The following is a 27,263-nucleotide window of genomic DNA, read 5'->3' as shown; positions in this document are numbered from 1 at the left end:
GTATTGAAACTGCACTCCTTGGTAGGTGAACTTGGTCCCGGCTGGGTTTCTTGTTGATCTTCTGGGGGAGGGGCCTGTTGTAGTGATTCTCAAGTGTCTTTTCCCCCGGCGGAGTTGCACCGCCCTTACCAGGGGCCGGGCTGAGTAATCCGCTCCGGTTTGCTTTTGGGAGCTTTTGTTCCCTGAGCGCTTTCCGTAGGGTTCTGGAGGACGGGAATGAAGATGGCGGCCTCCCAGTCTCCGGCCTGGACGAGCCGAGAGCCCGGGGCCCCACTCCTCAGTGCGCCCTCAGAGAACAGCGCCCAATTGCTCCCGTCACCCTGGCCTCCGGCCGCGCTCCGAGCTGACCGAGCCTGCGACCGGTTCAAGGTAACCCCGAGCTGAGAGTCACTCCTCGGCTCTGTCTCTGTAGCCGGCTTCCCCATTCTAATACCTGCAAGCTCTGCGACACTCAGACACCCCGATCCTTCTGTGACCCTGCGGGACCTGAGGCCACGCTGACCCCGCGTGCGCTTCACCCCGGTTAAGCCTCCGGAGCGATGTCCCTCAGCGGAACAGACTTTTAAAAGTCCCGATTTTGTGCTCCGTTGCTCCGCCGCTTGCCGGGAGCCGGCCCCTCCCCCCGCGGTCTATCTTCCCGTCGCTTTGGATTCACTTCTCCGCCAGTCCTACCTTTCAGAAAGTGGTTGATTTTCTGTTTCTAGAATTGCTGTTCTTCTTCTCTTCGATCTCCCGTTGTATTTGTAGGTGTTTGCAATCTTTAGATAAGCTATCTAGCTGATCTCCCACTACCTGAAGTAGTTTCAGCCTGCTACTTCTCCGCCATCTTCTGTTAGCTATTATTTTTAATAGAAAGATAGAATATTTCATTTAGCCAGACTTCCAATTGGCATTTCTTTAACTAGAATAAAACTCAAGTTTCTTATGTTTATGATTTTGAAAATGCAAATGACCCAGAAGAAGTTGGTATTGAGCTTTAAAATAAGATTCATGCCTCAGGATTATTTTATTTTATTTTATTAAGTTTTTGAGTATAAAGTCACCAAAGTAAGTAGAGAAATCACTGAATTTGGAAGCAAGAGACTTGAGTTCATGTCTTAGGCAAATCATTGAGTGTTTCTTGGCTTCACTTTCCTTCCCTGTCCACTGAGCACACCACCCAGTGATTTCTGAAGTGCTGTTAGGGTAAAACTGTTATTTGAAAACCATCATTTGCCACACTAAAGGAGCATTTTAAATATGGTATATAATACGTGCAAATAACTTTTCCCCTGTTTTCTAGCATCTTTGCTGAGAAAAAACTGTCTATAGGAAACAAGGATTCAGTGATAGAATTTGATAACTCATGTAAGACGACTGTCACAGGACCTGCCATACGTGTAGTAGGTTCCAGAAGATAGTATGTCTTTTCCTTCTTTACCCAGATATCCACTGTCTCCCCTCACTCTGCCATGTATAGCCCTTTATGAGTATCTCAAATGCAAGTAAGGGGCATTTGTTGCAGTGGGTGCTTTGACTTGGCACTTAGGTCTTCCTTCAGACAGACACACATTGCCCTAGCTGCCTAGAGTCATGGCTGCTGATGGCTCATAGCTGTGTCCTTCTGTGGGAGATACCCTAATAGAAAGAAGCTTCCTCACCCAAGATTATGTCCCTTTCCTGGAAGCAGCCTCATTGCTGGCTGATGTGGGGAATACAAAGAATCATCCTCCCGCCTTGATTTGGGATTTCTGTGAAGGGCCATCAGCTTCAGGACTCTTGGGAGGATTAACTGAGGCTGCTGCTGCAACTGCTCCTCATCAGTACTGTTTATCTTCTCCCTCTGCCCAGTCGTGCTTCCCTTGTGTCCACAAGTGCTTGAGAGCACTCCCCAGTAAGCCTGCTTGTAGATTTCAGAGTGTCAGAGTCTGTTTCCTTGGGAACTCAAATTATAAGTCATCTGCTGTTGAGATAGTCTTTCTTAGGGATTTTTGTATGATAAAAGATGATTATATTTGGGATGATTTTAATTTTATGAACTTTATGTTCTACTTCTTTGAAACCGATATTCTACATATTTCTTACAATAGGTATCCATAGCCAGTAGATGAAAATTTCTGTTAGATTCTAAAGTACTGTGTACTCCCCCTGCTCTTGTGCCTTCTCTTTAGCTCTCTCAAATAAGTAAAATCTTAAAAAAATAATACTCTAAATTTCCATCAAACATGTAGCTCAGTTTTAACTACATGTTAGATATTTAATTATATGTTAGATTTTTTTAAGGATTTATTTATCTATTTATTTGTCAGAGAGGGGGAGAGTGAGAGAGCACCAGAGTGCACATACAAGCAGTGGGAGCTGCAGGCAGAAGTTCTGAGAAGGAGGTTCCCTGCTGAGCAAGGAGCCCAATGTGGGGCTTGATCCCAGGACCCTGAAATCATGACCTGAGCCAAAGGCAGATGCTTAACTGATTGAGCTACCCAGGCATCCCTATGTTAGATATTTTAAGAATATGTTAAATATTTTAAAAACCCTTAAACGTTGACTTAATTGTGTGCAGTCTACAAACTCAATTTAGTTACTAATAACATAATTTTAATAATCTCAGTTTCTCACTGACTTGGCTGCCCCTTTCTTCCTTCCTTTCTTGATTTGGCTTCTTTTGAGAGGTAAAATTACTTTTATGTAACCATTAGCAAAGTACATATTGAGATCGGAAATGTAGTTGACTGTTTATAGGGACATACTTTTAAGTTAGCCAGTTTAGGACCCAGATGAATCATAGAATGAGAATTTTAGAGCTGGAAGGATCCTTACTCATGATTCACAATCTGTCCCTGTAATTTATCATTGAAGAAATTGAGATTAGAGAAATTAAGTGTCTTGATGGGTATTGACAGGTGACCAAGAAATATTTTGGTTAGTAGAGAGAATATTGAATTAGGACCTGGGAAACCTAAGTTTTAATTGCACCTTTAACACTAGATAGCAGAGTGATGTCAGGTAAGCCAGTTGTACTTTCTAGGGGCTTAGTTTCATCATCTATGAAGTGATAAAATTGGAACATAATTTCTGAGATGCTCTCCAACTTTTAAAGTTTGATTCAAGTCTTAATATGATGAGTGACTATTATTTATGATATATCTATCAAATGCTAGGTACTGGTTTAAACATTTTAAATGTATTATTTAATTTAATGCTTACAACCTATGGGTTGTAGGGCTGTAGAGCTGACATTATTAGTTCCACTTTACAAATGTGAATTTGGGCTTAGAGAAGTTAGTTAAATCAACAGAACTTCTAAGTGGGTAAACTGGAAGTTGAATATAGCTCTGCGTGATTCCAACTTCTATATTTTGAATCACTCTTCCTAGATTTAGGTGGACTTCTGTTTTTGGAACACTTGACAGACCCTGCTGAAAACAAGAGCCAGTCATTCAATAATAATATGCTTCTGACCCCCTTCTCTGGCAGAGTGTAGTATTGTGTGTCAGTAGGCCAGCAGGAAAGACTTAGGATACAGAAGTATATTGTGTGTTAGCACTTGAGAAATTTTGGAAAGGGTTGGAATTAGGTGCAACAGGGGGCATAGCCTTAGAAGCCACTTGGAAAGGCAAATTGAACAAGGAATGGACTCTATTTAGCATCAGTAGTTTAACAACATAGGTGGCTGTATTTGCTTGCTCATTAAAGTTGTAGAATGGCTCTAGGTTAGGTGGAATTGCTCACATTTCAAGAAATAGGAATTGTTCTCAGCTGATACAAATGAGTTAGAGTTAAATGTGTGATATATTGGTAAAGAAGCTTACTGTTTTTTTTAAAAAAGTTATTTATTTATTTATTTTAAGTAACCCTACCCAACATGGGGCTTGAACTCAGGATCCGGACATCAAGAGTCTGCCTATCATGTGCTACCTATTGGCCAGCCAAGTGCCCCAAGAAGCTTATTGTTATTGTATATGGTTGTATGATGGATAGAGAATCATCTGTGGAGTTATTTGGTACCATAAATTTTCTAGGTCATATTATTGCAAAAATCTGAGTAAGCCTTCTACTTTAATATGGATCAGGATATATTCAGTTTTAAGAAGGCAGAGAAATAAGGAACTCTGAGGACAAAAGAAAGTAATTAGCAAAAATGAATTATGAGACAAGTTTAAAGGTGGTAGAATTATAATGGAGATTATTGAAGAGTATTAGTGACCATTTTCAAGGTTGAAGACTTAGAGCAAGCAGAAAGGACTTGAAACAAAATTTATATGAGGTTTGAGGCTGACAACCAGGAGTTAGAATTGGGAATACAGAAGGTATAAAATGAAAAGTAGAAGGTCCCTGCCCCAGTAAACCTTGCTAATAGTTTCTTTCTATTTTTTCACAATTTTCTGATACATATATCCATTAATATTATACAAATATGATATTCTTCATGAGTTTGATTTTTTTTGCACTTAATATACTTTGGACATCTTTTAGTACCACCACTTCCAGAACTACCTTTTCTTTTTGAGAGAGAGTGTGAGCGGGTGGGGCGGGGGGGTAGAGGCTCAGAAGGAGAGGGAGAGAGAGAATCTTACGCAGGCTTCATGCCTAGTGTGGAGCCCCAGATGGGGCATGTTCTCATGGCCCTGAGATCATGCCAAAATCAAAAGTAGGACACTTAACTGACTGAGCCACCCAGGTGCCCCAGAATTAACTTCTTTTATTATTTGTTTATTTTTAATAGCTATATTATAGTCTGGATTATCAAAATTTAAGTAGTTCCCTGTTGAAGGACATTTTAGTTTTGTTTTCAGTTTTGCTGTTAGAAATAATACTGCAGTAACATGCTTGTACATATATAGGTGGTACTTTTGTCCACTGAGTAATTTCCTAAGCATTAAGTCAGAGAGTATGTACCTTTTTTACGTTTAGTTATACTGCCACTAACCATGTATGAAAGGGGTGGTTTTCTAACATTCTTTCCACCAATAACTATTGTCGAAGAATAAAAACATCTTGATTTTACTCAAATACCCTGAAAACTAGATTGGCAGTTTTCATTTAGTTTTACTGTTTCTTGTTTAACTTGAACAGTTAAAAAAAAAAGATGGAAAACAGAATGAAGTAATGGAGTAGTTACATTAATCCTTTTTTAAAAATGTATTAAAACTATTGTATGTCCCATTAAATTCAGGTGGACACTTTTATTGTGACCTTATTAGGAAATGTGAATACCTTATTCTGTTTAGGATTATTAGCCTCAAAAGGTTCCTTTTCTATTTTGTTGAGAAGAGACCACATTATATTTACTGTATCTAGTTGTATCTATTGCAAAGTAAACCATCCTCAAACTTTGGCTTAACTTAAAACAACCACCATTTTGTTTGCTCTAGATTTTGTGGGTCAGCAATTTGGGTTAGGCCTGGCTGAGTGGTTCTTCTGGTGGACTCTCTTGAAGTTATTCTTATAGCTGGGGTTATTTGTCAGTTTGATTCAATGGCTAGTCTAAGGTACTTACTCAGATGGCTGAATATATTCGTTGGGCCACATAAGTCTAAGGCTAGCCTGGGCTTATATTGTAGCAGAAGAGTTTCCATCAATAAGAGAGCAAATCCCATTGTGCAAGAACTTTTCAAGTCTGTGCTTGTATCTCGTTTGCTACCCTACCATTAGCCAAGGCAAGTCGCATGGCCAGTCCAGAATCCATGTGGGAGAGGATTACACAAGAGAATTACAAGAGCATTAAAATATAGGTGTGATTCATTGAGGGTCATTATTGAAACAATTTCACACAGACATAACTTTCTTCTTCCTTATATTATGATTAGTGTTAAAAGAATATAAGTAAGAGACCTGATAGAATTTAAAGGTCAGAATATTTCTTATTTGAAGAGGGATATTCAGGAGAGGTTTTATGTCATTGAAGTTGAGAAGACTGATTTTATCAACAGTTGCAAAATGGTGATTTTCTAAATCTTTCATTCCTTCTGCATACATTAGCTGACATTTTTCTATAAAGAAAGCGGGCTGTTTGGTTGCCATGAATTTCAGTGCATACTGGAAGGACAGAGTAAATGCTTAATTCTTTTTTTTCTTTTTAAGATTTTATTTATTTGACAGAGAGAGAGAGAGAGAGAGAGAGCGAGCGAGCGCACAAGCAGGGGGAGTGGCAGGCAGAAGGAGAGGGAGAAGCAGGCTCTCTGCAGAGCAGGGGAAGCCTGATATGGGACTTGATCCTAGGACTCTGGGATCATGACCTGAGTCATGAAGACAGTGGCTTAACCAATTGAGCCACTCAGGAGCCCCAATTCTTTTTTTTTTTTTTTTTTTAATTTTATTTTTTCAGTGTTCCCAGATTCATTTTTTATGAACCATACCCAGTGCTCTATGCAATATGTACCCCCCTTAATACCTACCACCAGGCTCATACAACCCCCCAACTCCCTCCCCTCCAAAAGTCTCAGTTTGTTTCTCAGAGTCCACAGTCTCTCATGGTTTGTCTCCCCCTCTGATTTCCCTCAACTCACTTCTGCTCTCCTTTTCCCAATGTCCACTGTGTTATTCCTTATGCTCCACAAGTAAGTGAAAACATGTGATAATTGACTCTCTCTGCTTGACTTATTTCACTCAGCATAATCTCTTCCAGTCCTGTCCATGTTGATACAAAAGTTGGGTATTCATCCTTTCTGATGGAGGTATAATACTCCAGTGTATATATGGACCACATCTTCCTTATCTATTCGTCCATTGAAGGGCATCTTGGCTCTTCCCTGTTTGGCGACTGTGGCCATTGCTACTATGAATATTGGGGTACAGATGGCCCTTCTTTTCACTACATCTGTATCTTTGGGGTAAATGCCTGTAGGTGCAATTGCAGGGTCAAAGGGTAGCTCTATTTTTAATTTTTTGAGGAATCTCCACACTGTTTTCCAGAGTGACTACACCAACTTGCATTCCCACCAACACTGTAAGAAGGTTCCTCTTTCTCTATATCCTCCCAACACTTGTTGTTCACTGTCTTGTTAATTTTGGCCATTCTAACTGGTGTAAACTGGTATCTCAATGTGGTTTTGACTTGAATCTCCCTGATGGCTAGTGATGATGAACATTTTTTCATGTGTCTGTTAGCTGTTTGTATGTCTTCTTTGGAGAAGTGTCTGTTCATGTCTTCTGCCCATTTTTTGACATGATTATCTGTTTTGTGTGTGTTGAGTTTGAGGAGTTCTTTATAGATCTTGGATATTAGCCCTTTGTCTGTATTGTCATTTGCGAATATCTTCTCCCATTCTGTGGGTTGCCTCTTTGTTTTATTGACTATTTCCTTTGCTGTGCAGAAGCTTTTGATCTTGATGAAGTCCCAAAAGTTCATTTTCGCTTTTGTCTCCTTTGCCTTTGGAGACCTGTCTTTTTTTTTTTTTTAAGATTTTATTTATTTATTTGTCAGAGAGAGAGGAGCGAGAGTGAGCATAGGCAGACAGAGTGGCAGGCAGAGGCAGAGGGAGAAGCAGGCTTCCTGCCAAGCAAGGAGCCTGATGTGGGACTTGATCCCAGGATACCGGGATCATGACCCGAGCTGAAGGCAGCTGCTCAACCAACCGAGCCACCCAGGCATCCCTGGAGACCTGTCTTGAAAGAAGTTGCTGTGGCTGATGTCAAAGAGGTTACTACCTATGTTCTCTAGGGTTTTGATAGATTCCTGCCTCACATTGAGGTCTTTTATCCATTTCGAGTTTATCTTTGTGTTTGGTGTAAGAGAATGGTCGAGTTTCATTCTTCTATACATAGCTGTCCAATTTTCCCAGCATCATTTATTGAAGAGACTGTCTTTTTCCACTGTATGTTTTTTCCTAGTTTGTCAAAGATTATTTGACCGTAGAGTTGTGGGTCCATATCTGGGCTCTCTACTCTTTTCCACTGGTCTATGTGTCTGTTTTTGTGCCAGTACCATGCTGTCTTGGTGATCACAGCTTTGTAGTAAAGTTTGAAATCAGGCAATGTGATGTCCCCAGTTTTGTTTTTCTTTTTCAACATTTCCTTAGCAATTCAGGGTCTCTTCTGGCTCCATACAAATTTTAGGATTGTTTGTTCTAGCGCTTTGAAAATTGCCAGTGGAATTTTGATCAGGATGGCATTGAAAGTATAGATTGCTCTAGGCAGTATAGACATTTTAACAATGTTTATTCTTCCGATCCATGAGCATGGAATGCTTTTCCATCTTCTTGTGTCTTCTTCAATTTCTTTCATGAGTGTTCTGTAGTTCCTTGAGTGCATATCCTTTACCTCTTTGGTTAGGTTTATTCCCAGGTATCTTATGGTTCATGGTGCTATAGTAAATGGAATCAATTCTCTAATTTCTATATTTTCATTGTTAGTTGTATAAGGAAGCAACCGATTTCTGTATATTGATTTTGTATCCTGCCACATTACTGAATTGCTGTATGAGTTCTAGTAGTTTGGGGGTGGAATCTTTCTTTCTTTAATTACTAATTTTCAGAATAAGAATTGGTACATACACTAGCAGTGATGAATGAGCCTTGCTTGTCTTTTGACTTTTTCTGTCCTTGAAGTAAGAGAACTTGTGGATTTTAAATGAACTCACAGATTTATATATATTTGGTAGATTTCAATCAATTGAAGTCAATGGGACTTTTTTGATGTGCACATTGCCCCAGCTTTAACTAATGGAAGTGCTTTCAAAGTGACTTGTCATTTTGACAGGACCTGATTAGTGTTTGCTAGCTTCTTTGCTTTTGACACAATAGTATGTCCCAGTTTCATCTTGTAATATTTCTCCTCCCGGCTGAAATCTGTCATTTCTCTTAAGAGCCCTGGTTCCTTTCAGTGGGGAATGCTATTTAGATACAATTGTTTGGGCACTAAGGGTGCTCATTGCTTCTGAGTTGTCATTGATAAGTTTTTAAGTGATAAGAACTAGGAATATTTATATCCCTATATATATGGCAAAACAAAACATGAGTTCAAATTTAAGAGTATAAAATAGTTTTTACTATGAGTTTATATTTGTATCTCTTTAGTCTTTTTTTTTTTAATATTTTATTTATTTGTCAGAGAGTGAGAGTGAGCGAGCACTAGCAAGGGAGCGGCAGGCAGAAGGAGAAGCAGGCTCCTTGCCGAGCAGGGAGCTCGATGCGGGACTCGATCCCAGGACCCCAGGATCATGACCTGAGCCGAAGGCAGACACTTAACCAACTGAGCCACCCAGGCGCCCAGTTTATATCTCTTTAGTCTTATACTGAATATCTTGGTTCCTAACATTTACACAGATATTTTTTCCTAAAAAATATATAAATAGCTTTAACAAAACAGTACTAATATTATCATTTATAAGATTACTGAATGAATTTTGGTGTTTTTTTAAAAGGAGTTATTTTTGTCCTTAAACTATGTATCTCACTAAGTCTGTGTAGTTCTTTAAAAAAAAATATTTATTTCAGAGAGAAAGCACGAACAGGGAGAGGGGCAGAGGGAGAGGGAGAAACAGACTCCCCACTGAGTAGGGAGCCCCATGGAGGACTCTATCCAGGACCCTGGGATCATGACTAGAGCCAAAGGCAGATGCTTAACCAACTGAACCACCCAGGCACCCCCGTGTAGTTCTTAAATCACTTGAAATAACTATTTTCCAGGTGGTTGGTTTAATAGCAACTTGAGATTCAGCTAGGTTTTTAAGAAGTTTTTAAATTTTGAAAATTGTGGTGACATAAAATTTGCCATTTTAAAAGGCAAAAAAAAAAAAAAGATTTATGCCATCTGAAGAGAAACCAGAGTATAAAATTTTCCATTTTACTTTATTTTATTTTTAAAGATTTTATTTCTTTATTCGACAGAGAGAGAGTACATGCAGATTTCTGCATCCATCAGAACTATCTGTCTCTAGATTTTATCATCCCACACTGAAACTGTACCATTCAACAGTAACTTCTTATTTCCTGTACCTCCTACCCTCTAGTAACTATTCTTCTACTTTCTGTCTGTATGAATTTGGTTTTTCTAGGTACCTCATATAAATGAAGCCGTACATACTAGTCCATTTGTGTCTCTGGCTTATTTCACTTAGCATAAAACCCGTCTTCCTAGGTTTATCCATATTGTATGTAGCATGTATTAGAATTTCCTTCCCTTTTTTTTTTTTAAAAGATTTTTATTTATTTATTTGACAGAGATCACAAGTAGGCAGAGAGACAGGCAGAGAGAGAGGAGGAAGCAGGCTCCCTGCTGAGGAGAGAGCCCGATGCGGGACTCGATCCCAGGACCCTGGGATCATGACCTGAGCTGAAGGCAGAGGCTTTAACCCACTGAGCCACCCAGGCTCCCTAGAATTTCCTTCCTTTTAAATGTTGGCAATACTCCGTTGTATGTGTATACCACATTTTGTTTATCCATTTACCCATCAGTGAACATTGGGGTGTTCCCATCTTTTAGCTATTAGGAATAATGCTGGTATGAACTTTGGTGTGCAAATTTCTATTCCAGTTCACAAAGATTTTAACTGAGGTTTTATTTTATTTTATTATTATTATTATTTGACAGAGAGAGAGAGAGAGAGAGATCACAAGTAGATAGAGAGGCAGGCAGGGGGAAGCAGGCTCCCCGCAGAGCAGAGAGCCTGATGCGGGGCTTGATCCCAGGACACTGAGATCATGACCTGAGCTGAAGGCAGAGGCTTAACCCACTGAGCCACTCAGGCACCCCTAACTGAGCTTTTAATGAAAGTATTATTATTAACTATGCTGGAGAACATAGGAGGAAAATAAAACTTTTCCTCTGGGATGGTAAAGGGTTGAGATAAATGAAGGGTTTAATTTTGGATATGATTCATTTGAGGTGTTTAGGGAAAGCAATTGGAAATGTGGGTATAGAAGTATAGAGTGCTAAATTAGGTCTCTCTTTTATAGTCTAGGTGAGAGATGATGGCATCTTGAACTAAAGTAATGGCAAAGGAGTTGGAGAAAGGATAGATTCAGAATTTATGTAGATGATTGGATATGAAGATTAAGGAAGAGGGAAGTTAAGGGTAATAATGCTTTGGATTTAGGCAAGGTGGCTGTGTGCTGTTTCTGTTATTTGCGGTAGAGAATGCAGATGGGTGAAAGATTTATGAAAAAAGGTAATTTGGTTTTGAATATGCTGGCTTTGGTGTGCTTTCAGGGCATTCAGGTAGAGATATTTATGGAACAGGAAAATATGAATTTGAAGTTCAGCAGAGATATGGATTAGATTTACAGTTTTTTTTGAGAAAGAGAGAGAGAGAGAGAGAGAGCATGAATAGGGGTGGGAGGAGGTCTGGGGGAGAGGGAGAGAGAAAATCTTAAACTGACTCCATGTCCAACATGGAGCCCAATGTGGGGCTCTATCTCATGATCCTGAAATCATGACCTGCACTGAAATCAAGAGTCAGATGCTCAACTGACTAAGCCACCCAGGTACCCCTAGAGCTTTATTTTTTGTTAGCATTGGGGATAATTAAAATTAAGGAAGTAGATGATATCATCTAGAGAGTATGTGGTAAACTAAGAGGTTGAGCCTGAAAACTCCCTTGGGAAGCCTTGAAATGCTTTTCATGAAATCCGCCCCCCCCCCCCAGCCGCCCAAGGAATAGTACTTGTCATTTGCAAATGTAACTTTTCACTTCATCTGTATGTGGTAAGTTCTTAGGTCTTAATAATATGGAAGTAGTAGTGAGGGGCCTAAGATATAATTGGGTTATCCAATTGTAGCACAAGGATCAGGTTATGTATTTAAAGCACTCTTGTTAAGGTGATCTGCATGTTTGCAGCTGGCTTGTCAAACTTTGAATTTGTGAAAATCTTCCTAATTGGATTTTGTGGTAGACCAAGGGTGAAATAGAGTAACACAATCAATGCTGGAAGTTACATTTTATAAGAAATATTTCTAGATGTCTGATAAATCCCCAAGATTTTGAGGTTGTCTGTTATTTAATTTCTAATACTAGTATTCTTTCCAGTTTCAGAACTAATATTGCTAAGTATAAAAAGTGTGCATAGTATCATATAGCAATGTTTTCTTCAAATATTTTTGCAAAAGCATTTATTTTTAGTCAACTTAGGTTCTTCTGCAAATTAATCTATTATTAACTCAGCTTTTGCTGGTTTGCCTTCTTTTTTACCTGGTTTTAGCTAGAGTGGTAAGGGTTATGCATTTGCTTATTCATTTATTACATCTCTTCTACCTGCAGAAACTGTTCTACTTAAAATTTTAGTCAGTTTTAGTGCTTTGCAGGTAGGTAGGATTTAGAGGTGGGTTCATTATCTTTAGTAGCAATTAGGTTGGGAACCTGGTTTATTTTACCAATGAAGTTTTTGCTCTCTTCCTGCTTGATCTTAGAGTAAAATCAAATGTAGAGTTGGTGGGGTAGGGAGAGTATATTGGGAGTTTGGAAACTTTGACCTGGCATATCACTAGTATTAGGGAACCGTTTGTTGTTCATCTAAAAAATAGTTGTTTTGGGGCACCTGGGTGGCTCATTCGTTAAGCGCCTGCCTTTGGCTTAGGTCATGATCCCAGGGCCCTGGGATGAGTCCCATATTGGCCTCTCTGCTCAGTGGAAAGCCTGCTTCTCTCTCTTCCTCTGCTGCTCCTCCTGCTTGTGTGCTCTCCCTCTCTTTGTCAAATAAATAAATAAAATCTTAAAAAATAATAAAAAAAATAAAAAATAGTTGTTTCTTATGTGCTACTAAATGCTGGTTTTAGTTCTATTTTTCTTTGCTATTAGATAAAGATTTTTAGTGACAGTGGAAGATACAGCTGCTGCTTGCTTTGTATTATAGCAGTGCAATAAGGATTTTCACATAGATTATTTAAATTGTATTCAATAAACAACTGGTCTGAAGTCAGATATGTATTTAAAAGATTTTATGTATTTGAGAGAGAGAGAGAGAATGAGAGAGCAAGTGCATAAGAGGAGAGAGGTCAGATGGAGAAGCAGACTCCCCGCCGAGCAGGGAGCCCGTTGTGGGACTCGATCCTGCGACTCCAGGATCATGACCTGAGCGGAAAGCAGTTGCTTAATGAACTGAGCCACCCAGATGTCCCAGATATGTATTTCAAAGAAACTTCATATTGTTAAAACTTCTAGGAAAGTGACACTTTCTTCCACGGTATTGTATACAGTAAACAATGATAACATTTTCTTTCTCCAGTGAAGTTCTGTTCTTTCATCAAAGACCTATATTTAATTCTTCAGTAGCAGTTTTTGCCGAGATTAATGCTGCTTTATATTGATCTTATAATTATTGGTAGTAGGAATCAATTTTTATGCTACCAATAATATAGAGTAGTCTATATATTGCAGGCATCAACTCTTACTTGGTTGAAATTTATAAACTTTTCCCCTGTATGTTCAAATGTTGATCACTTTGGGCAAGGCAACTAAACATTAACGAAGGGTGTTAGACTGTAATTATCTGGATCTTTTTGCAACCCCAAATATTTTTTTAAACTTAATTTTTTTAAAAAGTGAGAAATTAAACAGTATGATAAAAACTAATGAAATATTTTTTTGGGGAGGTGGGTTGGTGCTTAACAAAACCCATCAACACAAATCTCATCCTTTTAATTAATTACTTAATTAATTTTTTAAAAAGATTTATTTATTTTAGAGAGAGAATAAGGGGAGGGGCAGAAGGAGAGGGAGAGAGAAAATCTCAAGCAGACTCTACACTGAGCAGGGAGCCCATCATGGGGCTTGACATCACAACCCTGAGATCATAACCTGAACTGAGATCAAGAGTCATATACTTAACCAACTGGGCCACCCAGGCGCCCCATCATCCTTTTAATTACATAAGGAAAAAATAGTAACAACAACAAAAATAGCCCTAACATAAAACTCATCAGTCTTATATGACCTTTTAGTTTCTTTGTGTTTATATTTTTATATAATCAAGTTATAATATATCTAAACTTTGTACTTTGCCTCTTACAAATTTAACATTGTATCACATGCATTATCATTTTTCTAATAAACACCCAGGCGCCCCTGGTATGTCATAATTTAGTGAACCATTTCTTTGTTTTGAACATACAGATTATATATAATTTTTCACTTTCATAAATAATGCTTTGCTTAGAATGCCTATTTATCCCTGCCTATAAAAGTTTTGATCAGGGGCACCTGGGTGGTTCAGTGGGTTAAAGCCTCTGCCTTTGGCTCAGGTCATGATCCCAAGGTCCTGGGATCGAGCCCCCTTTTGTGCTCTCTGCTCAGTGGGGAGCTTGTGTCCCTTCCTCTCTATCTGCCTGTCTCCTGCCTGCTTATGATCTCTGTCTGTCAAATAAATAATAAATAAAATCTTAAAAAAAAAGTTTTGATCAGACATCAAGCCCAGATATAGGGCTTGATGGAATTTATACCCTTTAAAAATTTTTCTGTTCATGGCAAGGGCCATAGCTGTGTTCCACTTTCTGAGTTCCCATAGTGGGCCAAGCTTCTTGATGCCTAGCAGATGTGGGGCATTTTGGTCCCTTTTATCCTGTAAGAATTTGGTTGACTCTACCTATTTTAGGTCCCAGAACTCTATACTCTATACTCTGTGTATTTCTGTTTTATTTTTTGGTCTACTGAGATACTTATCTTGTTTTTGAACATGGTTCTACCTCTTTAATACTTAAAAATTCTTTATCTGGGGGCACCTGGGTGGCTCAGTGTGTTAAAGCCTCTGCCTTCGGCTCAGGTCATGATCCCAGGGGCCTGGGATGGAGCCCCGAGTTGGGCTCTCTGCTCAGTGGGGAGCCTGCTTCCTCCTCTCTCTCTCTGCCTGCCTCTCTGCCTACTTGTGATCTATCTGTCAAATAAATAAATAAAAATCTTAAAAAAATATAAATTCTTTATCTGTTATTGATCTTTGGAACTGAGGCAGCTTGGTGTCTGTGTTAACTGCAAGTGCTATCTGGACCGGAGTTGTGGCCATTCTCTGTTTACCATGGTGTATTTCAATGTTTTATATCCCCTACCCATTCTGTATGATCAGTCTAACCTATTTAATACCTGTATATGTGTGTGTGTGTGTGTGTGTGTGTGTGTGTGTAACTTTCTGTCCAACACATTTATTAACATACAGTGTTCTTATTGAGGTGCCGGGGTGGCTTAGTCAGTTGAGTGTCCAACACTTGATTTCAACTCAGGTCATGATCTCAGGGTTGTGAGACTGAGCCCCTTTGGTGGGGGGGGGGGGTCCTTGCTCAGCAGGGAGTCTGCAGGGGATTCTCCCTGTCCCTGTCTCTCTCCCTCTCTTCTCTCTTTCTCTAAAATAAATAAATCTTTTAAAAAAATCCGTGTTCTTTTTTCTGTATTCTCTGCTTTTGTATATTTTTAAATTTTGTCTAGTTGGAATGACTGTCACTTAAGTAAATTTAACTTTTCCTTCAAGGAATTAATTTTTTTTTTTTCAGATATCAGAACTAGCACTGATCTATTTTTTTTTCTCAGAACTCTACTTGCATTCACAGCTCTTCCATTTAGCATTTAATTTTTTTCAAGTTTTTTCCTACCTCTTTTTGTTTACATTAGTTTTGTTTCTCCAGCCAGGATGTAGTCTACCTCAGGGCATGGTCCTTGTTTCTCTTATGCTGTCCCCATTCCTTTTGACATCCAGAGCCTTCCAGAATGCTGGATGCTTCATGGGAGATGAATAGATGAGTTACATACTTTTTGGTTACTGTAAAAGATACCTAAATTTAGGTAATACTTTTCTATAAAAGCATAATTTGGAAGATATTTATCTCCCTGTTACTTTAATTTTTTAGCATAAATTCTTCCTTTTTTAAAAGATTTTATTTATTTGACACAAAGAGAGAGAGAGGGAGTGTGTGTGTGTGTGTGTGTGTGTGTAAGAGAGCATAAGCAGGAGGAGTGGCAGAGGGAGAGGAAGAAGCAGGCTCAGCCTAACACCACCGAGGGGCAGGCTCCATCCCAGGACCCTGGCTGGGATCATGATCTGAGCTGAAGATAGATGCTTAACTGACTGAGCCCCTCAGGCATCCCTACTAGAAATTATTCTGTTGTTTTTCACAAAGTAAAACTTATAAGTAGAAAAATTAGAATACTTCATATTGTTTCTTCAGGATCATCATTACTGTAATTGGACTTCTCATTAAAATAATAGGATTTTGGCAACCTAAGAGCTGAACAAGAAGTTATTAGACAGTTTAGCAACAATTAGGGGGAATGTGTTTAAAATATGGGTATGAAAAAGTGTCAATAGTTTCTCTCGTTTTTCCTTTTACTTCCCATGCCTCTTGGGCTTACTTAGGTCTGTTTATTAGGACTACTTTAGGCAAATTTAAGAAAAAATATTTTTAGTGGCAGTAATAGGATTGTGTAGATATATCTTTGAATTGCTTCACAGGGAAGGTAAATCTCAGATGAAAACCACCTGTACTTTGGAAAAGTAAATGATACAGAAATGGGGAAAATAGAAATTCTTGGGAGACACAGCTTTAGTTTCCAGTCTTTTGAGGATGGGGTCACTAGTTTTACAAACCATTATGGTGTGAAGCTATTGAAATGAATTTCTAGTTTTATATAATTCTTTATATTAAGTATATAATTTAAAGGGTCTTTTTGCCACTGAGCTACCTTTTTGCCAGATGCATAGGTATCATCAAATCTAGATAGCTGGCTTTTATTTATTTATAAATTCGTGTCTCAAGCATACCATTTTAGGAAAGAATCTTACTTTGTTTTTTAGAGGAGGATAGCTGATAGAAGAGTTAAAAATAAGAATTTTTTGGATTTTAAATGAACACAATTAAGTCATACTCTGGGTAAGTTTACAAAGTTTTAGAAGGTTACATTTTGGGAAAATATGATAGGGATGTGGATCATCCAATTTGGAGAGTTCTGCTTTTTTTTTTCTTTTCTTATTTTTAATAACAAGAAAAATTTCAGTGTAAAGGTAATTTAACTATGGATCTAGAATTCTAAAAAAAAAAAAAAAAAATGAGCAAAACCAAAACCTGAAAACCTAAATCCAAAATATCCATAACTGTGTCTTGCTACAGAAATCATTTGTATTTTGGGATATATATCCTTTGAATCTCTTACATAGTTTTTATACATAATTATAGTGTGTATGTTTTGTCATTTTTCTATGAAGCTTTTTTTTTTTAAAAGATTTTATTTATTTGACAGAGGGAAAGAGAAAGAGCACAAGTAGGGGGAGCGGCAGAGGAAGAGGGAGAAACAGACTTCTTGCTGAGCGGGAGCCTGCCAAAGGGCTGGATCCCGAGACCCTGAGATCATGACCTGAGCTGAGGTGCCCCTCAGTGCAGCTTTCGTAATCATTTTTATTGATGAATTTCAAAGTAGTAGCATTTCCTTCTTATTTGGCATTTATGTTGAGTATTTAATAGTGATGAATAGGGTGTTTGCGTGTTGAGACAAGTACAGTGAATTGCACTCAGTCTTGGGTGCTTGAGGTGGTGCATCTCAGCAGAGATGTACAGCAGAAAAGCAGTATGGTTTAGTGATTATGAGCCAGACTACTCAAATTAAAAACCTTTCTCCCATTGATTAGCCATGTGATTTTGGGCAAATTACTTAAGTTTTCATTCCTCAGTTCTCTTTTGTGTGAAGTGAGAATAATGATGGTGTGTACCATAAATGTTTTTTGCTAAGGATTATTAAGTTAGTTGTTGTGTTCTAAGAATCTTTCTTCTTGCCCAGTGTTTTACTAGATTTTCAGTTCCTTTAAGGTAACACCTAGGTATTAATGAATGATAATGTTAGAGGATAAGTGTTGCAAGAGAAAAAGAAAAAGACCTTTGAACCTCCAAACTATATATATTTTTGGTGATGAAATATCAAGTATTGGAGATAGATTGCTAATGATTGGCATGAATGGGCTGTGTTGATCTTTTTAGCTACCCTCAAATTATTGTAGTTTAGTTGGTATGGTAGAGAGAGCAATGCAAGGGGAATTAGAAGGTAAGCATTTTAGTTCTTTCTGATTTTTGTTAACAGTACAATCTTGAGAAACCTTTTAGCCACTTTGAATTTGTTTTCTCATCTATAGAGATAGCATGTGTCCTGCCTCTCTTGGAGGTGTCATTATGATTAAATAAGATTTTTTTGTGAAAGTGAGTTGAAGACTATAGGCACTATATGTAAAAATAAGCTTTTTATTAATTTAAAAAGACTAAAAATGAGAGAATGCAGGCAGAGATCTTGATACAGTACTAGGCACAGTCTTCAGTAAAGGATAGCTGCTAGTACTGTTTGTTACTTTTATTGAGAGGACATCCGCTTTTATGTATAAGGCTAGCCCTGATTACTGTTGCGGTTGTTAAATAGTTTATGAATATATTATTAATATCTAATTTTTCTTCTCTCTTTGTTTCAGACTCCTGGGAGAGTTGGCTCTCAAGGTTCTGATTTAGATTCATCAGCAGCTCCTATAAACACAGTGGATGTCAATAATGAAAGCTCTTCAGAGGTATGGAAATAATAATTTCACGATAAAATTTGGTACTATTTAACGGAAAATGAGCAGGTATTTGGAGTAATGGTCAGTAATTTAAACTTTTGCAGGAAAAGCTCTCACTCTTATAAACTGGAATGTGACTTTTGAATCACACTTGTAGAAAAATCCTGGTGTTTAGTTTTAAGACTGAGAAAGTGTGTATTAAGACAAAATTAATATTGTTAATTTGTCTTCAGTGCTAATGTTATCTCAACTTAATGGAAGATCTTAAATCTATTTATAAAAATTACCAGTTAATTAGTGTTTGCACTGTCATGAACTATTGAGCTAATGAAAAATTAGTAAAGTCTGTACATTATTTGCTATCTTCATTTACAACTTTGTAAGAACTTTTATCTTTCATAGTTTATTAAAAATTAATGGGGAAAGTAAATAAATCTAAGAAGGAACTCAAATTTTTGAAGAAATCAGTAGTAGTTGCTTTATTATTACTATTTTTAATGAATAACATTTGCTCATTATAGAAAAAGGGGAAAGGAAAGAGAAGAGCATAAAAACCACCAATAATATTGTTTTAAGACATCAATGTACTCACATTCTGCTCTGACAGTTTCTGTCAGTTGCCCCTTTCTGGGCCCAAGTGTATTGCCTACCCAGTCCCCTTTTCTGTGATCCCCACTTCTGCACCTCTTGGTTGGTGAGTCTGTCTTCTGTCTTGTGTATTTCTGGATTTCTCTCTCCATTCATTTCCCTGTTTCGTCTCTTTCTGGCCATCTGATTTCATGTATATGGATATTAACCATGATGAGATGTAACAAGACCATGAGAGTGAGGAGAAAAGTATCAGTTGAATTTTAAGAGCAAGTTTAATTGTTGACCTTGGTCAGACCACAATAAATAAATAAATAAATAGATAGATAGATAGATAGACATCTCCAGTGGATAGTGAGCAGTGCCTGGTAATCCTGCTATAGTTTCTTATTAGTGTCATTTTCCTACTCTCTGATACAGTTTTACTCTCTTCTTTATCCTCATATCTCTCCTAAGTCTTATCCAATCCCACCTTCCCTCAGGCACCTTCTATATCATTGAGAAAATAGGAGCTATTAGGTGAATGTCCTCATTTTGTTATCAAAGCTATTTGCACCTTTATTCTCTTACTTTAATACATGGAAGACAGTTTTCTTTTCTTATCAGATTTCAATCCTTTCTCTTGTATTCTGGATTCCACTCTGTCCCACATTCTTATCTTATTCTCTCTTCCTCCTGCCACTTTTAGTTTTTAGTCATGAATTATTCCTATTGGCAGACAAATACTGCTCTAGATGTTCATATGCCCAGTGCTGGGGTATATACTTGTTAAGGTCTTGGATGATATTTCTGTGTGTCTGTCAGTCTCTCTCTCTAAGGTTTGTTTCCCTTTTACCTTAAGGTTGGCATCCCACTTTGAACAAATTATAGGTTTGAACTTTGTTCCCTTAGTGGCTGTCTATGTGGAATTTGAAATACAGTCTCCAGGACTTTATTTTTTTAATTAATTAATTTTTTAGGGCTTGAACTCATTACCCTCAGATCAAGACCTGAGCCGAGATCAAGAGTCAGACACTTAACTGACTGAGCCACCCTGGCACCTGAGTCTCCAGGACTTTAAAGAAATAGAAATAAAGCAATACCTTGCTTTATTTATATCATATTTATGTTTTATTTTATGTAATAATATATATAATATTGTCTTAGTATGGGTTGTTCTAACAAAAGTACTATAGACTGAGTGACAACCAACATTTATTTCTCAGAGCTCTGGAGCCTGGGAGGTACAAGATTAAGGCAGATTCTGTGTCTGCTGAGGGCCTGGTTCTGGTTTTATAGAAGGCCATCCTCAAATGGCTGAAGGGGCAAGAGAACTATCTGAGGCTTCTTTTATAAAGGCACTAATCCCATTCATGAAGGCTCCACCCTCATGACCTAATCACCTCCCAAGGCTCACCTCCTAATACTATCACACTGGGGGTTAGGATTTCAACATAAGAGTTTTGAGGTTACATGTTTAGTATCAAACAAATAATATGTAATGTAAAAATGATTTTTTGTCTTCTTTTTTTTTTTAAAGATTTATTTGTTGGGACACCTGGGTGGCTCTGTCAGTTAAGCATCTGACTCTGACCAAGTCGTGATCTCAGGTTCCTGGGATTGAGCTTTATGTCAGGCCTTGTGCTCAGTGTAGAGTCTGTTTATCCGTCTCCTTCCCCCTCCCCACCTGCACCTCATACTCTCTGTTGTTTTCTAAGAAAATTAAATAATGAAAAAATATTTTAAAAAAGATTTATTTATTTGAAAGAGAGAGAGGGAGCACAGTGTGGGGAGGGGCAGAGGGAGATGGAGAGGGAGAATTCTGGGGAGAGAGAATTTCATGCAGACTCCCCTCTGAGCACTTAGCCTGATGTGGGAGGCTGGATCTTAGGACCCTGAGATCATGATCTGAGCCAAAATCAAGTCTGACACTTAACCAACTGAACCACCGAGGCACCCCAAAGCTTTTATATTCTTCAGTTGTTATCATTAGGATGGTTGTTCAGACTATTTAGTATAATGTGTTGCCAGAAACAAACATCTTTGTTCACCCTTTATCCCTTTCTAGTCTGCCTTACATTCTTAGTACCCACTGAATTTTCCTGGTCCTTTGGGTTGAGAAGGAAGGCTTTTTTTTTAAGTGTCCATTGAAGTTTCTAGGTTGCTAGCTTCTCCAGCACCCAGTCTGGAAAATATGAGGCAAAAGAAAACCCAGAGTATTTATCACTGTGTCAGTCCTTGGATCCTGAGATGCTTAGCTGGTCTCCCTTCTCATCACCTTTCAGAATTTTCTTATGTTTGTTTTATATATAATGTCTAGGGATGTTAGGTATCCTTAGCAGGAGAAATTGGGAAAAGCATATCTATTCCATTTTGTCTGCATCAGGAAATCTGACCATTTTAAAAGTTGGATTGTTTATCTTTTTATTATTGAACTGTAAGAATTTTTTTTTAATCTATTCTGTGTACAAGTCCTTTGTCAGAATATTGATTGCCTCCTATTTATCCTATTGGCTAAGGAAGGTTTCCTGTCTTAGGCTTATAGGGATTGCTGAACATAAAATTAACCTGACACTGGGCAGTTTGAAATCAACAGCAGTTTGTTAGTCACATATACTCATGGCCCAGGAGGACACTGTATGCCTTGAAGGGCCATATGAGGATTGAACTTGGGAACAAAACGAACAACTATGGGCTGTGAGAGGCATGGTCTATGATAACAAGAGGGTGAGGTGCCCCTTGGTTCCTGCAGGAGATTATGACTGGCGTGTTTGAATTATTCTCTGGGCTGGCAGGGAACTGAAACCTGCTACTTAAGGATAAGCAGGCTCTGTGAAGAGGAGGGTCTTTTGTTTTTGTTTTTTTAAGATTTTATTTTTTAAGAAATCTCCACATCTGAAGTGGGGCTTGAACTCACAATCTCAAGATCAAGAGTTGTGTGCTCTACTGACCAAGCCAGTGAGGCGCTCCAAGAAGACGGTTGTTTGAGTAGAAGATTCTGTCTGTAGGAGCAGAGTGGGAAGGGTACTTCAGTTAGGCCATTTGAAGCTCTCGCATCACCGGTCAACAAAGCAGTGTGTAATATTGGGCCATAATTTTCGACTTTACACCTCAATCAGATGTATGTAGTGTGTATATTTTTTCTCAGTCTGTGGCTTGCTTTTCATTTTGTTAATGGTGTCTTCCAAAGAGAAGAAGTTTTTAACTTTTTTAAAGTCCAGTTTGTCAGCCTTTTCTCTTATGGTTATTGCGTTTTGGGTCCTTCTACAATTTTCTTTTTTTTTTTTTTGCCTACCCCAAGATTGCAAAGACTTTCTTCTATGCTTACCTCTGATATTTTGGTGTGTGTGTCTAAGTCCATTATTTATTTTAAAATATTGTATGTGATATGAGATGGTGGTTGAGGTTTGTTTTTTTCATATGGATATCGAAACCAGTTCTGTATATGGTTGTTTCAGTATGATTAGTTGAAAATGTTCCCTTTCCCCACTGCATTAAATTTTCCTTTTTGTGAGATATCAATTGACCTTGTATGTGTGGTTGTATTTCTTTATGGTCTTTGATCCAGGCATACAGAACTCCTGCTTTTAAGGTGTGCCAAGTTTTTTATGTCTGGACTTCTGCATGCTGATCTCCATGCCTTACCTGCTCTTTTACTTTTTTTTTTTTTTTTTTTTTTTGCCTGGTTAATATATGATTGTCCTTTAGGAAAAATTACTTTTTCAGTAAACTTTACTTGACTCACATGTGGAATAGATGCTTCTTCCATGTGCTTCTGGGGGATTGTATTTTCTATCATTTTGGTAATGATTATTATTCCAAAACTCATTTATTTATCCAATATGTGTTGTCAGACACTATTCTGGATGCTGGAGATATGGCAGTCAGTAAAATAGTCAAGAATTTTTGTCATTGTAGAACTTACATTCTAGTAGGTGCAAACAGGCAAAAAACCCCAAAACATACTAGAAGTGGACAGAGGGAAATGATTGGTGTTATTGAGAAAAATAAAATAGGGAAGGAGTTATAGAAAGTGTTTTGGGTGCTTGCAATTTCAAATAGTATTGTCAGGGAAGACTTCTCTGAGAAGGAATAGCTCAGGAAGATCTGAAGGAAGTGAGGAAATGAGTCATGTGGGTTTCTGGAACAACCATGTTCTATTTGTCTGGAACAAGTAGAAAGTCTCCGAGATGGGAGCCTTCCGAGCCTGTCAGAAAAGGAGCGAGGGGCTAGTGTGACTCCAGCGCAGTGAGTGAGGAGAGATTGGATCTGGGAGGTAATTAAGCCCACCTCATGCAGGGCCTTCTAGGCCTGCCTTCTAGGTCTTTGTACAGACTTGGGTTTTTTACTCCTGGTGAGATGGGAAGCCCTTGGAGAATTTTGACAAGGAAAGTGACAAAATTTATTTACATTTTTATAGGATATGTTCTTGCTGCTCTGTGGAGAATAAAGTGTTGGTGAGGTAAGGGTAAAAGCAGAGAGGCGGTTGGAAGGCTGTTGCAGTCATCCATGTGCAGTGTTGGCGTGGCTTGGGTCAGAGTGGTAGTAGTGAGGTCCTAGGGTTCTAAAGGTTTGAAGGTAGTTCTAATAGGATTTCTGATTAGTGGGGTATAAAGTGTAATTATTTTCTTTCGCAACTTTTTCAAGAAGCCTGTAAACTTCCTGAGGGTAGGATTTTGCCTTATTTACCATTGTGTTCTCAGCAGTGTAGCATAATGGCTAGAACATAGTAATCACACTCAGTACATACTTTTTGAATGAATCATTAAGTGATTGTATGTGGAAGCTTATAGTGAAGAAACCAGTGAAGTGAGAGGCAACATAAATCTATCATGGCAAAAAAATGCAATGATGCAGTTTTTTAAGTAATTATTCTATAGTTACAGCATTTTGGACTGTGGTTGCCTGAACGTAACTCTTTCATCAGTAAAAAGAAAAAATAAAAAGAATTCATGTTCCTTACTTTCATCCCCTTGCTAACTTCTTTTAAGGGTTGTTAACAAAAGGAATAATGATATTAATGATAACTAACATCGATTGTTTTATTTGTATCAGATGCTATGATAAACACTTAGCATCTATTATCTCATTTAATTATCAGGATTCCCCTCCCCGCCCCCATATGAAGTAGGTGTTACTGTTACATTTCACAGATGAGGAAATTGAAGGTCCTATAAGCTACTAAGAGTGGTGTGAATCGAGGATTCAAGCCCAAGCCTAGCTCTTAACTGCTTTCCTGCCTTGCCTCCCACTTTGGGAATTTCTTTATAGTCATTGTCTCCTTTGCTATTACCCCAAGTGGCATTAGTGACTCAAGGAACATCCTAACTTCCCAGTTCTTGATGTTTGCAATTCTAGTGAACTTTATTCTTTTCTAGCTTCTCAAGTTCATGGTAATACCTTCCACTTTATTATTGGGCAGAATAGTTTGACTTGAGATGTTAAAACTGAATGTTCCCATTCCTTACAACTACTAACCCTCTCAAAAACTTTCTCATAGTCTTACTACTTCTTTGGCCTTGCTGAATATTTCAGGTTTTTAATTCCTGTCTTTTTTTCTGCTCTTTCAGCCTTTCCTGGCTTCATTTTCTTTCCTCTCTAACCATGTATCTAGTGACAGAATGTTTATTGAGCACTTACAGGCATTCCACTAAGCCTCTTAAGTACTGCATAATAACTCTAGAGGAATAGGTGCTAACATTAGCCCCATTTTATAGATGAGGAAATCGGCATTTAGCAAAGTAAAGTGATTTCCTTAAGGTCATAGAGTCAGATCAGCATTGGTTGAATCTCAAATCCACATCTGTTTTTGACACAAAAACTCATGGCATTTATAACCTATTGTCCTTCACTACAGTCTTCATTTTATTTACTTTAAACCATAGATCAGTGTGGTAGCCCACATTTTAAAATATAGATATTGTTAGGTGTTGGGAATTAGGGAGATTGATTTAAAATGATTTTATTTGGCTCATGAATTTAGAAGGAAGGATCCCTTATTGAGAATTGTGGGTATGGGCAAAAGTGGGATCTTAGGCTTGTGGAATATGGTGAAGATTAAAAATTGCTTTCATTTTAAGAACTTTTTTTTGTTGAGAATATTATCTCACATAAAACTGTTTGTTGTAACTGTCAGTCATTTCTTGATCTAAAATAAAAGTTAACTTGCCAATAATGGCTCTCAGATAAATAAGGACAAGGTGTCCTAAACAAAAAGAGTAATTAATATTCCAAGTAAAGCAACTGGTAATTATAATAAAATTGAACCAGTGGGAATTTCCAGCATAATGATGGAAGCTACTTTTAGTCATCCTACTTTGGATAGCTCTTTCCCTTTTTGTATGTAGTTACTATGAAAATTTCCCTTACATATACTAAAAAGAGATATATTAATTATTTTCCTGTTGTGTTGTATTTTGATTTATAAATAACTTTTTATGTGCATCCTCCTAAAAGTTGTTATTTCACAGGGTTTCATCTGTCCATTATGTATGAAAAGATGTATAACTGCTATTGATTTGTCGGAGCATTACCAGCAAGTGCACGCTGAAAATGAGACAAGAGGACAGGAACTTCTTAATGACTCCAGTGTTACTGTGGGTCCTGTATATTTTGCTTTAGCAGCTTGGTTATGGGTTGCTCAAAATAGTTTTGTTTTTCCTTGCCTCGGTGTTGCTTAACTTCTTATGCTACGGAGGGAATATGGATTGCTTTAATTATGCATGCTTCAAAGAGGTTCAATAAGGAAAACAGGCTCTTGGGAAGTTGGGTTGGTTGCTCTTACTCTCTGCAGCTGTCTTTTTGTGAATCTGTAAACAAATATAAAAGCTTAAGTTAATATTTTTGTATAAATTTTGCCATGAAATTTGAAATGTAAAGTAAATGATACTTGATTTCAACATCTATAAGTTATATCTTTATTATTTAGTTAATGCTAATGAATGTTTTAAGATGCTTTAGGTTAAACTGCTTTTACTCTTATATAGAAAGAGGATTTAGCATATTGTTACTGTCTTTATTTGAGACCAAATAGGGCATTAGAATTTGGATCTACCATTGTTTCAGTCTTTGTTTTGACACCCTGGACTTGAGGAAGGTGACAGAATGGCACAAACTCCTCATTAATACTGGATCACTCACATGTTTCTCTGTCGTGTGTGGGGCTGGTGTATGTCTATGGTTGAGGGTGGAACCCGGTGAGGGGAACTATTGTCGATTTGCAGGCTGGAAAAAGTTTCTTAGTGATCTCAATATATCTGTTTCCTTTGAAAATTACTGCAATATTCTAAAAATAAAAAGAAACATGGCTTTTTTCCCTCCATTCCTTTGCAAATCTTACAAAAGAAGGAAACTTTTTGTACCCAGAAAGACCAAAAAAAAAAAAAGATGTTTGTATTTCTGTCTGGCTGTTATATATATAAGAAAAGGATTTCACCAACTATTCATGTATTTAGCATATTAATAGAGTACTTCTTATGTACCATGTATTTTGGTAAGTAAAGGAGATATAAAGGTAAATAAGTTATGCTCTCTATCCCAGGAAATTTCTCTGATGAATATTATTTGCAAAAAGAGTGCAGTAGTGATTCAAGTTGAGGGGAACCCAGAAAAACTTCATTGGGAAACAGTTAAACCAGACATTTTCTAGGGTGGTGGGGAAAATGGGTACATTATAGGAGGACACCAGTTAAACCAGATAACTGGTGCCAGCAAAGAAAAAGGCATAATAGATTCTTAGAGCTCTCCTTAGAACTTTACCAGTTGTCTTCCTTTCAGAACATCTGTGTCAGCTTTTCTTCTTTATGGGTTAACCAAAATGAAAAGACCCAATATCACCTACTTGTCACTTAAATAAGAACTTTCTTTTTAATTGAAAGAACACTTAGTATAACAGGGATACCATAAGTATCAAGTTAGGGAAAGTTCTTAGCTGCAGTGTATCTGAGAAAGGATTAGAGATAACTGAAACTTAAGAGTAGGGGACTTACTGTTTTTAATCTTAAGTACACGGTGTATGTGTGTGTGTGTGTGTGTGTGTGTGTGTGTGTGTGTTTGGAAGTTTGGAATGATCAAAGGAAATAAATGTAGCTGGTTGTTTTTAGTGTTTTATTGTTTACTAACAGTATTTTTATGGAAGTTATTGATCTAGTTAACTTCAGTTCCCTTGAAGGTGGTTGAGAAAAAATAGAGAAGCAGTCTTGTAATATCCAGAATTAGTATTACAGGGTCCATGAACTAAAGATCATGTATTCTGTTCATGAGACATCCCTC

General features: G+C 37.7%; 1 protein-coding gene across 3 annotated transcripts in view; it reads left to right on the top strand.

The window, feature by feature from the left end:
- Positions 1-27,263, top strand: part of EEA1 (early endosome antigen 1) — a 124,869-nt gene that overhangs the window by 18,599 nt on the left and 79,007 nt on the right. Inside the window, exons 2-3 of one of the 3 annotated variants that reach the window (XM_032874212.1) lie at positions 18,342-18,434; positions 25,463-25,588. In XM_032874212.1, coding sequence (XP_032730103.1) covers positions 18,342-18,434; positions 25,463-25,588 — 219 coding nt within the window. Of the gene's footprint in view, positions 1-18,340; positions 18,435-25,462; positions 25,589-27,263 lie in introns of those variants that run through there. The other 2 variants (XM_032874213.1, XM_032874214.1) reach the window with 2 other exon arrangements.

The sequence above is a fragment of the Lontra canadensis genome, unplaced genomic scaffold, assembly GCF_010015895.1.
Source record: "Lontra canadensis isolate GAN:19392208 unplaced genomic scaffold, GSC_riverotter_1.0 scaffold52, whole genome shotgun sequence".
Taxonomy (NCBI): Eukaryota; Metazoa; Chordata; class Mammalia; order Carnivora; family Mustelidae; genus Lontra; species Lontra canadensis.
This window is presented reverse-complemented; position numbering and strand designations above follow the sequence as displayed.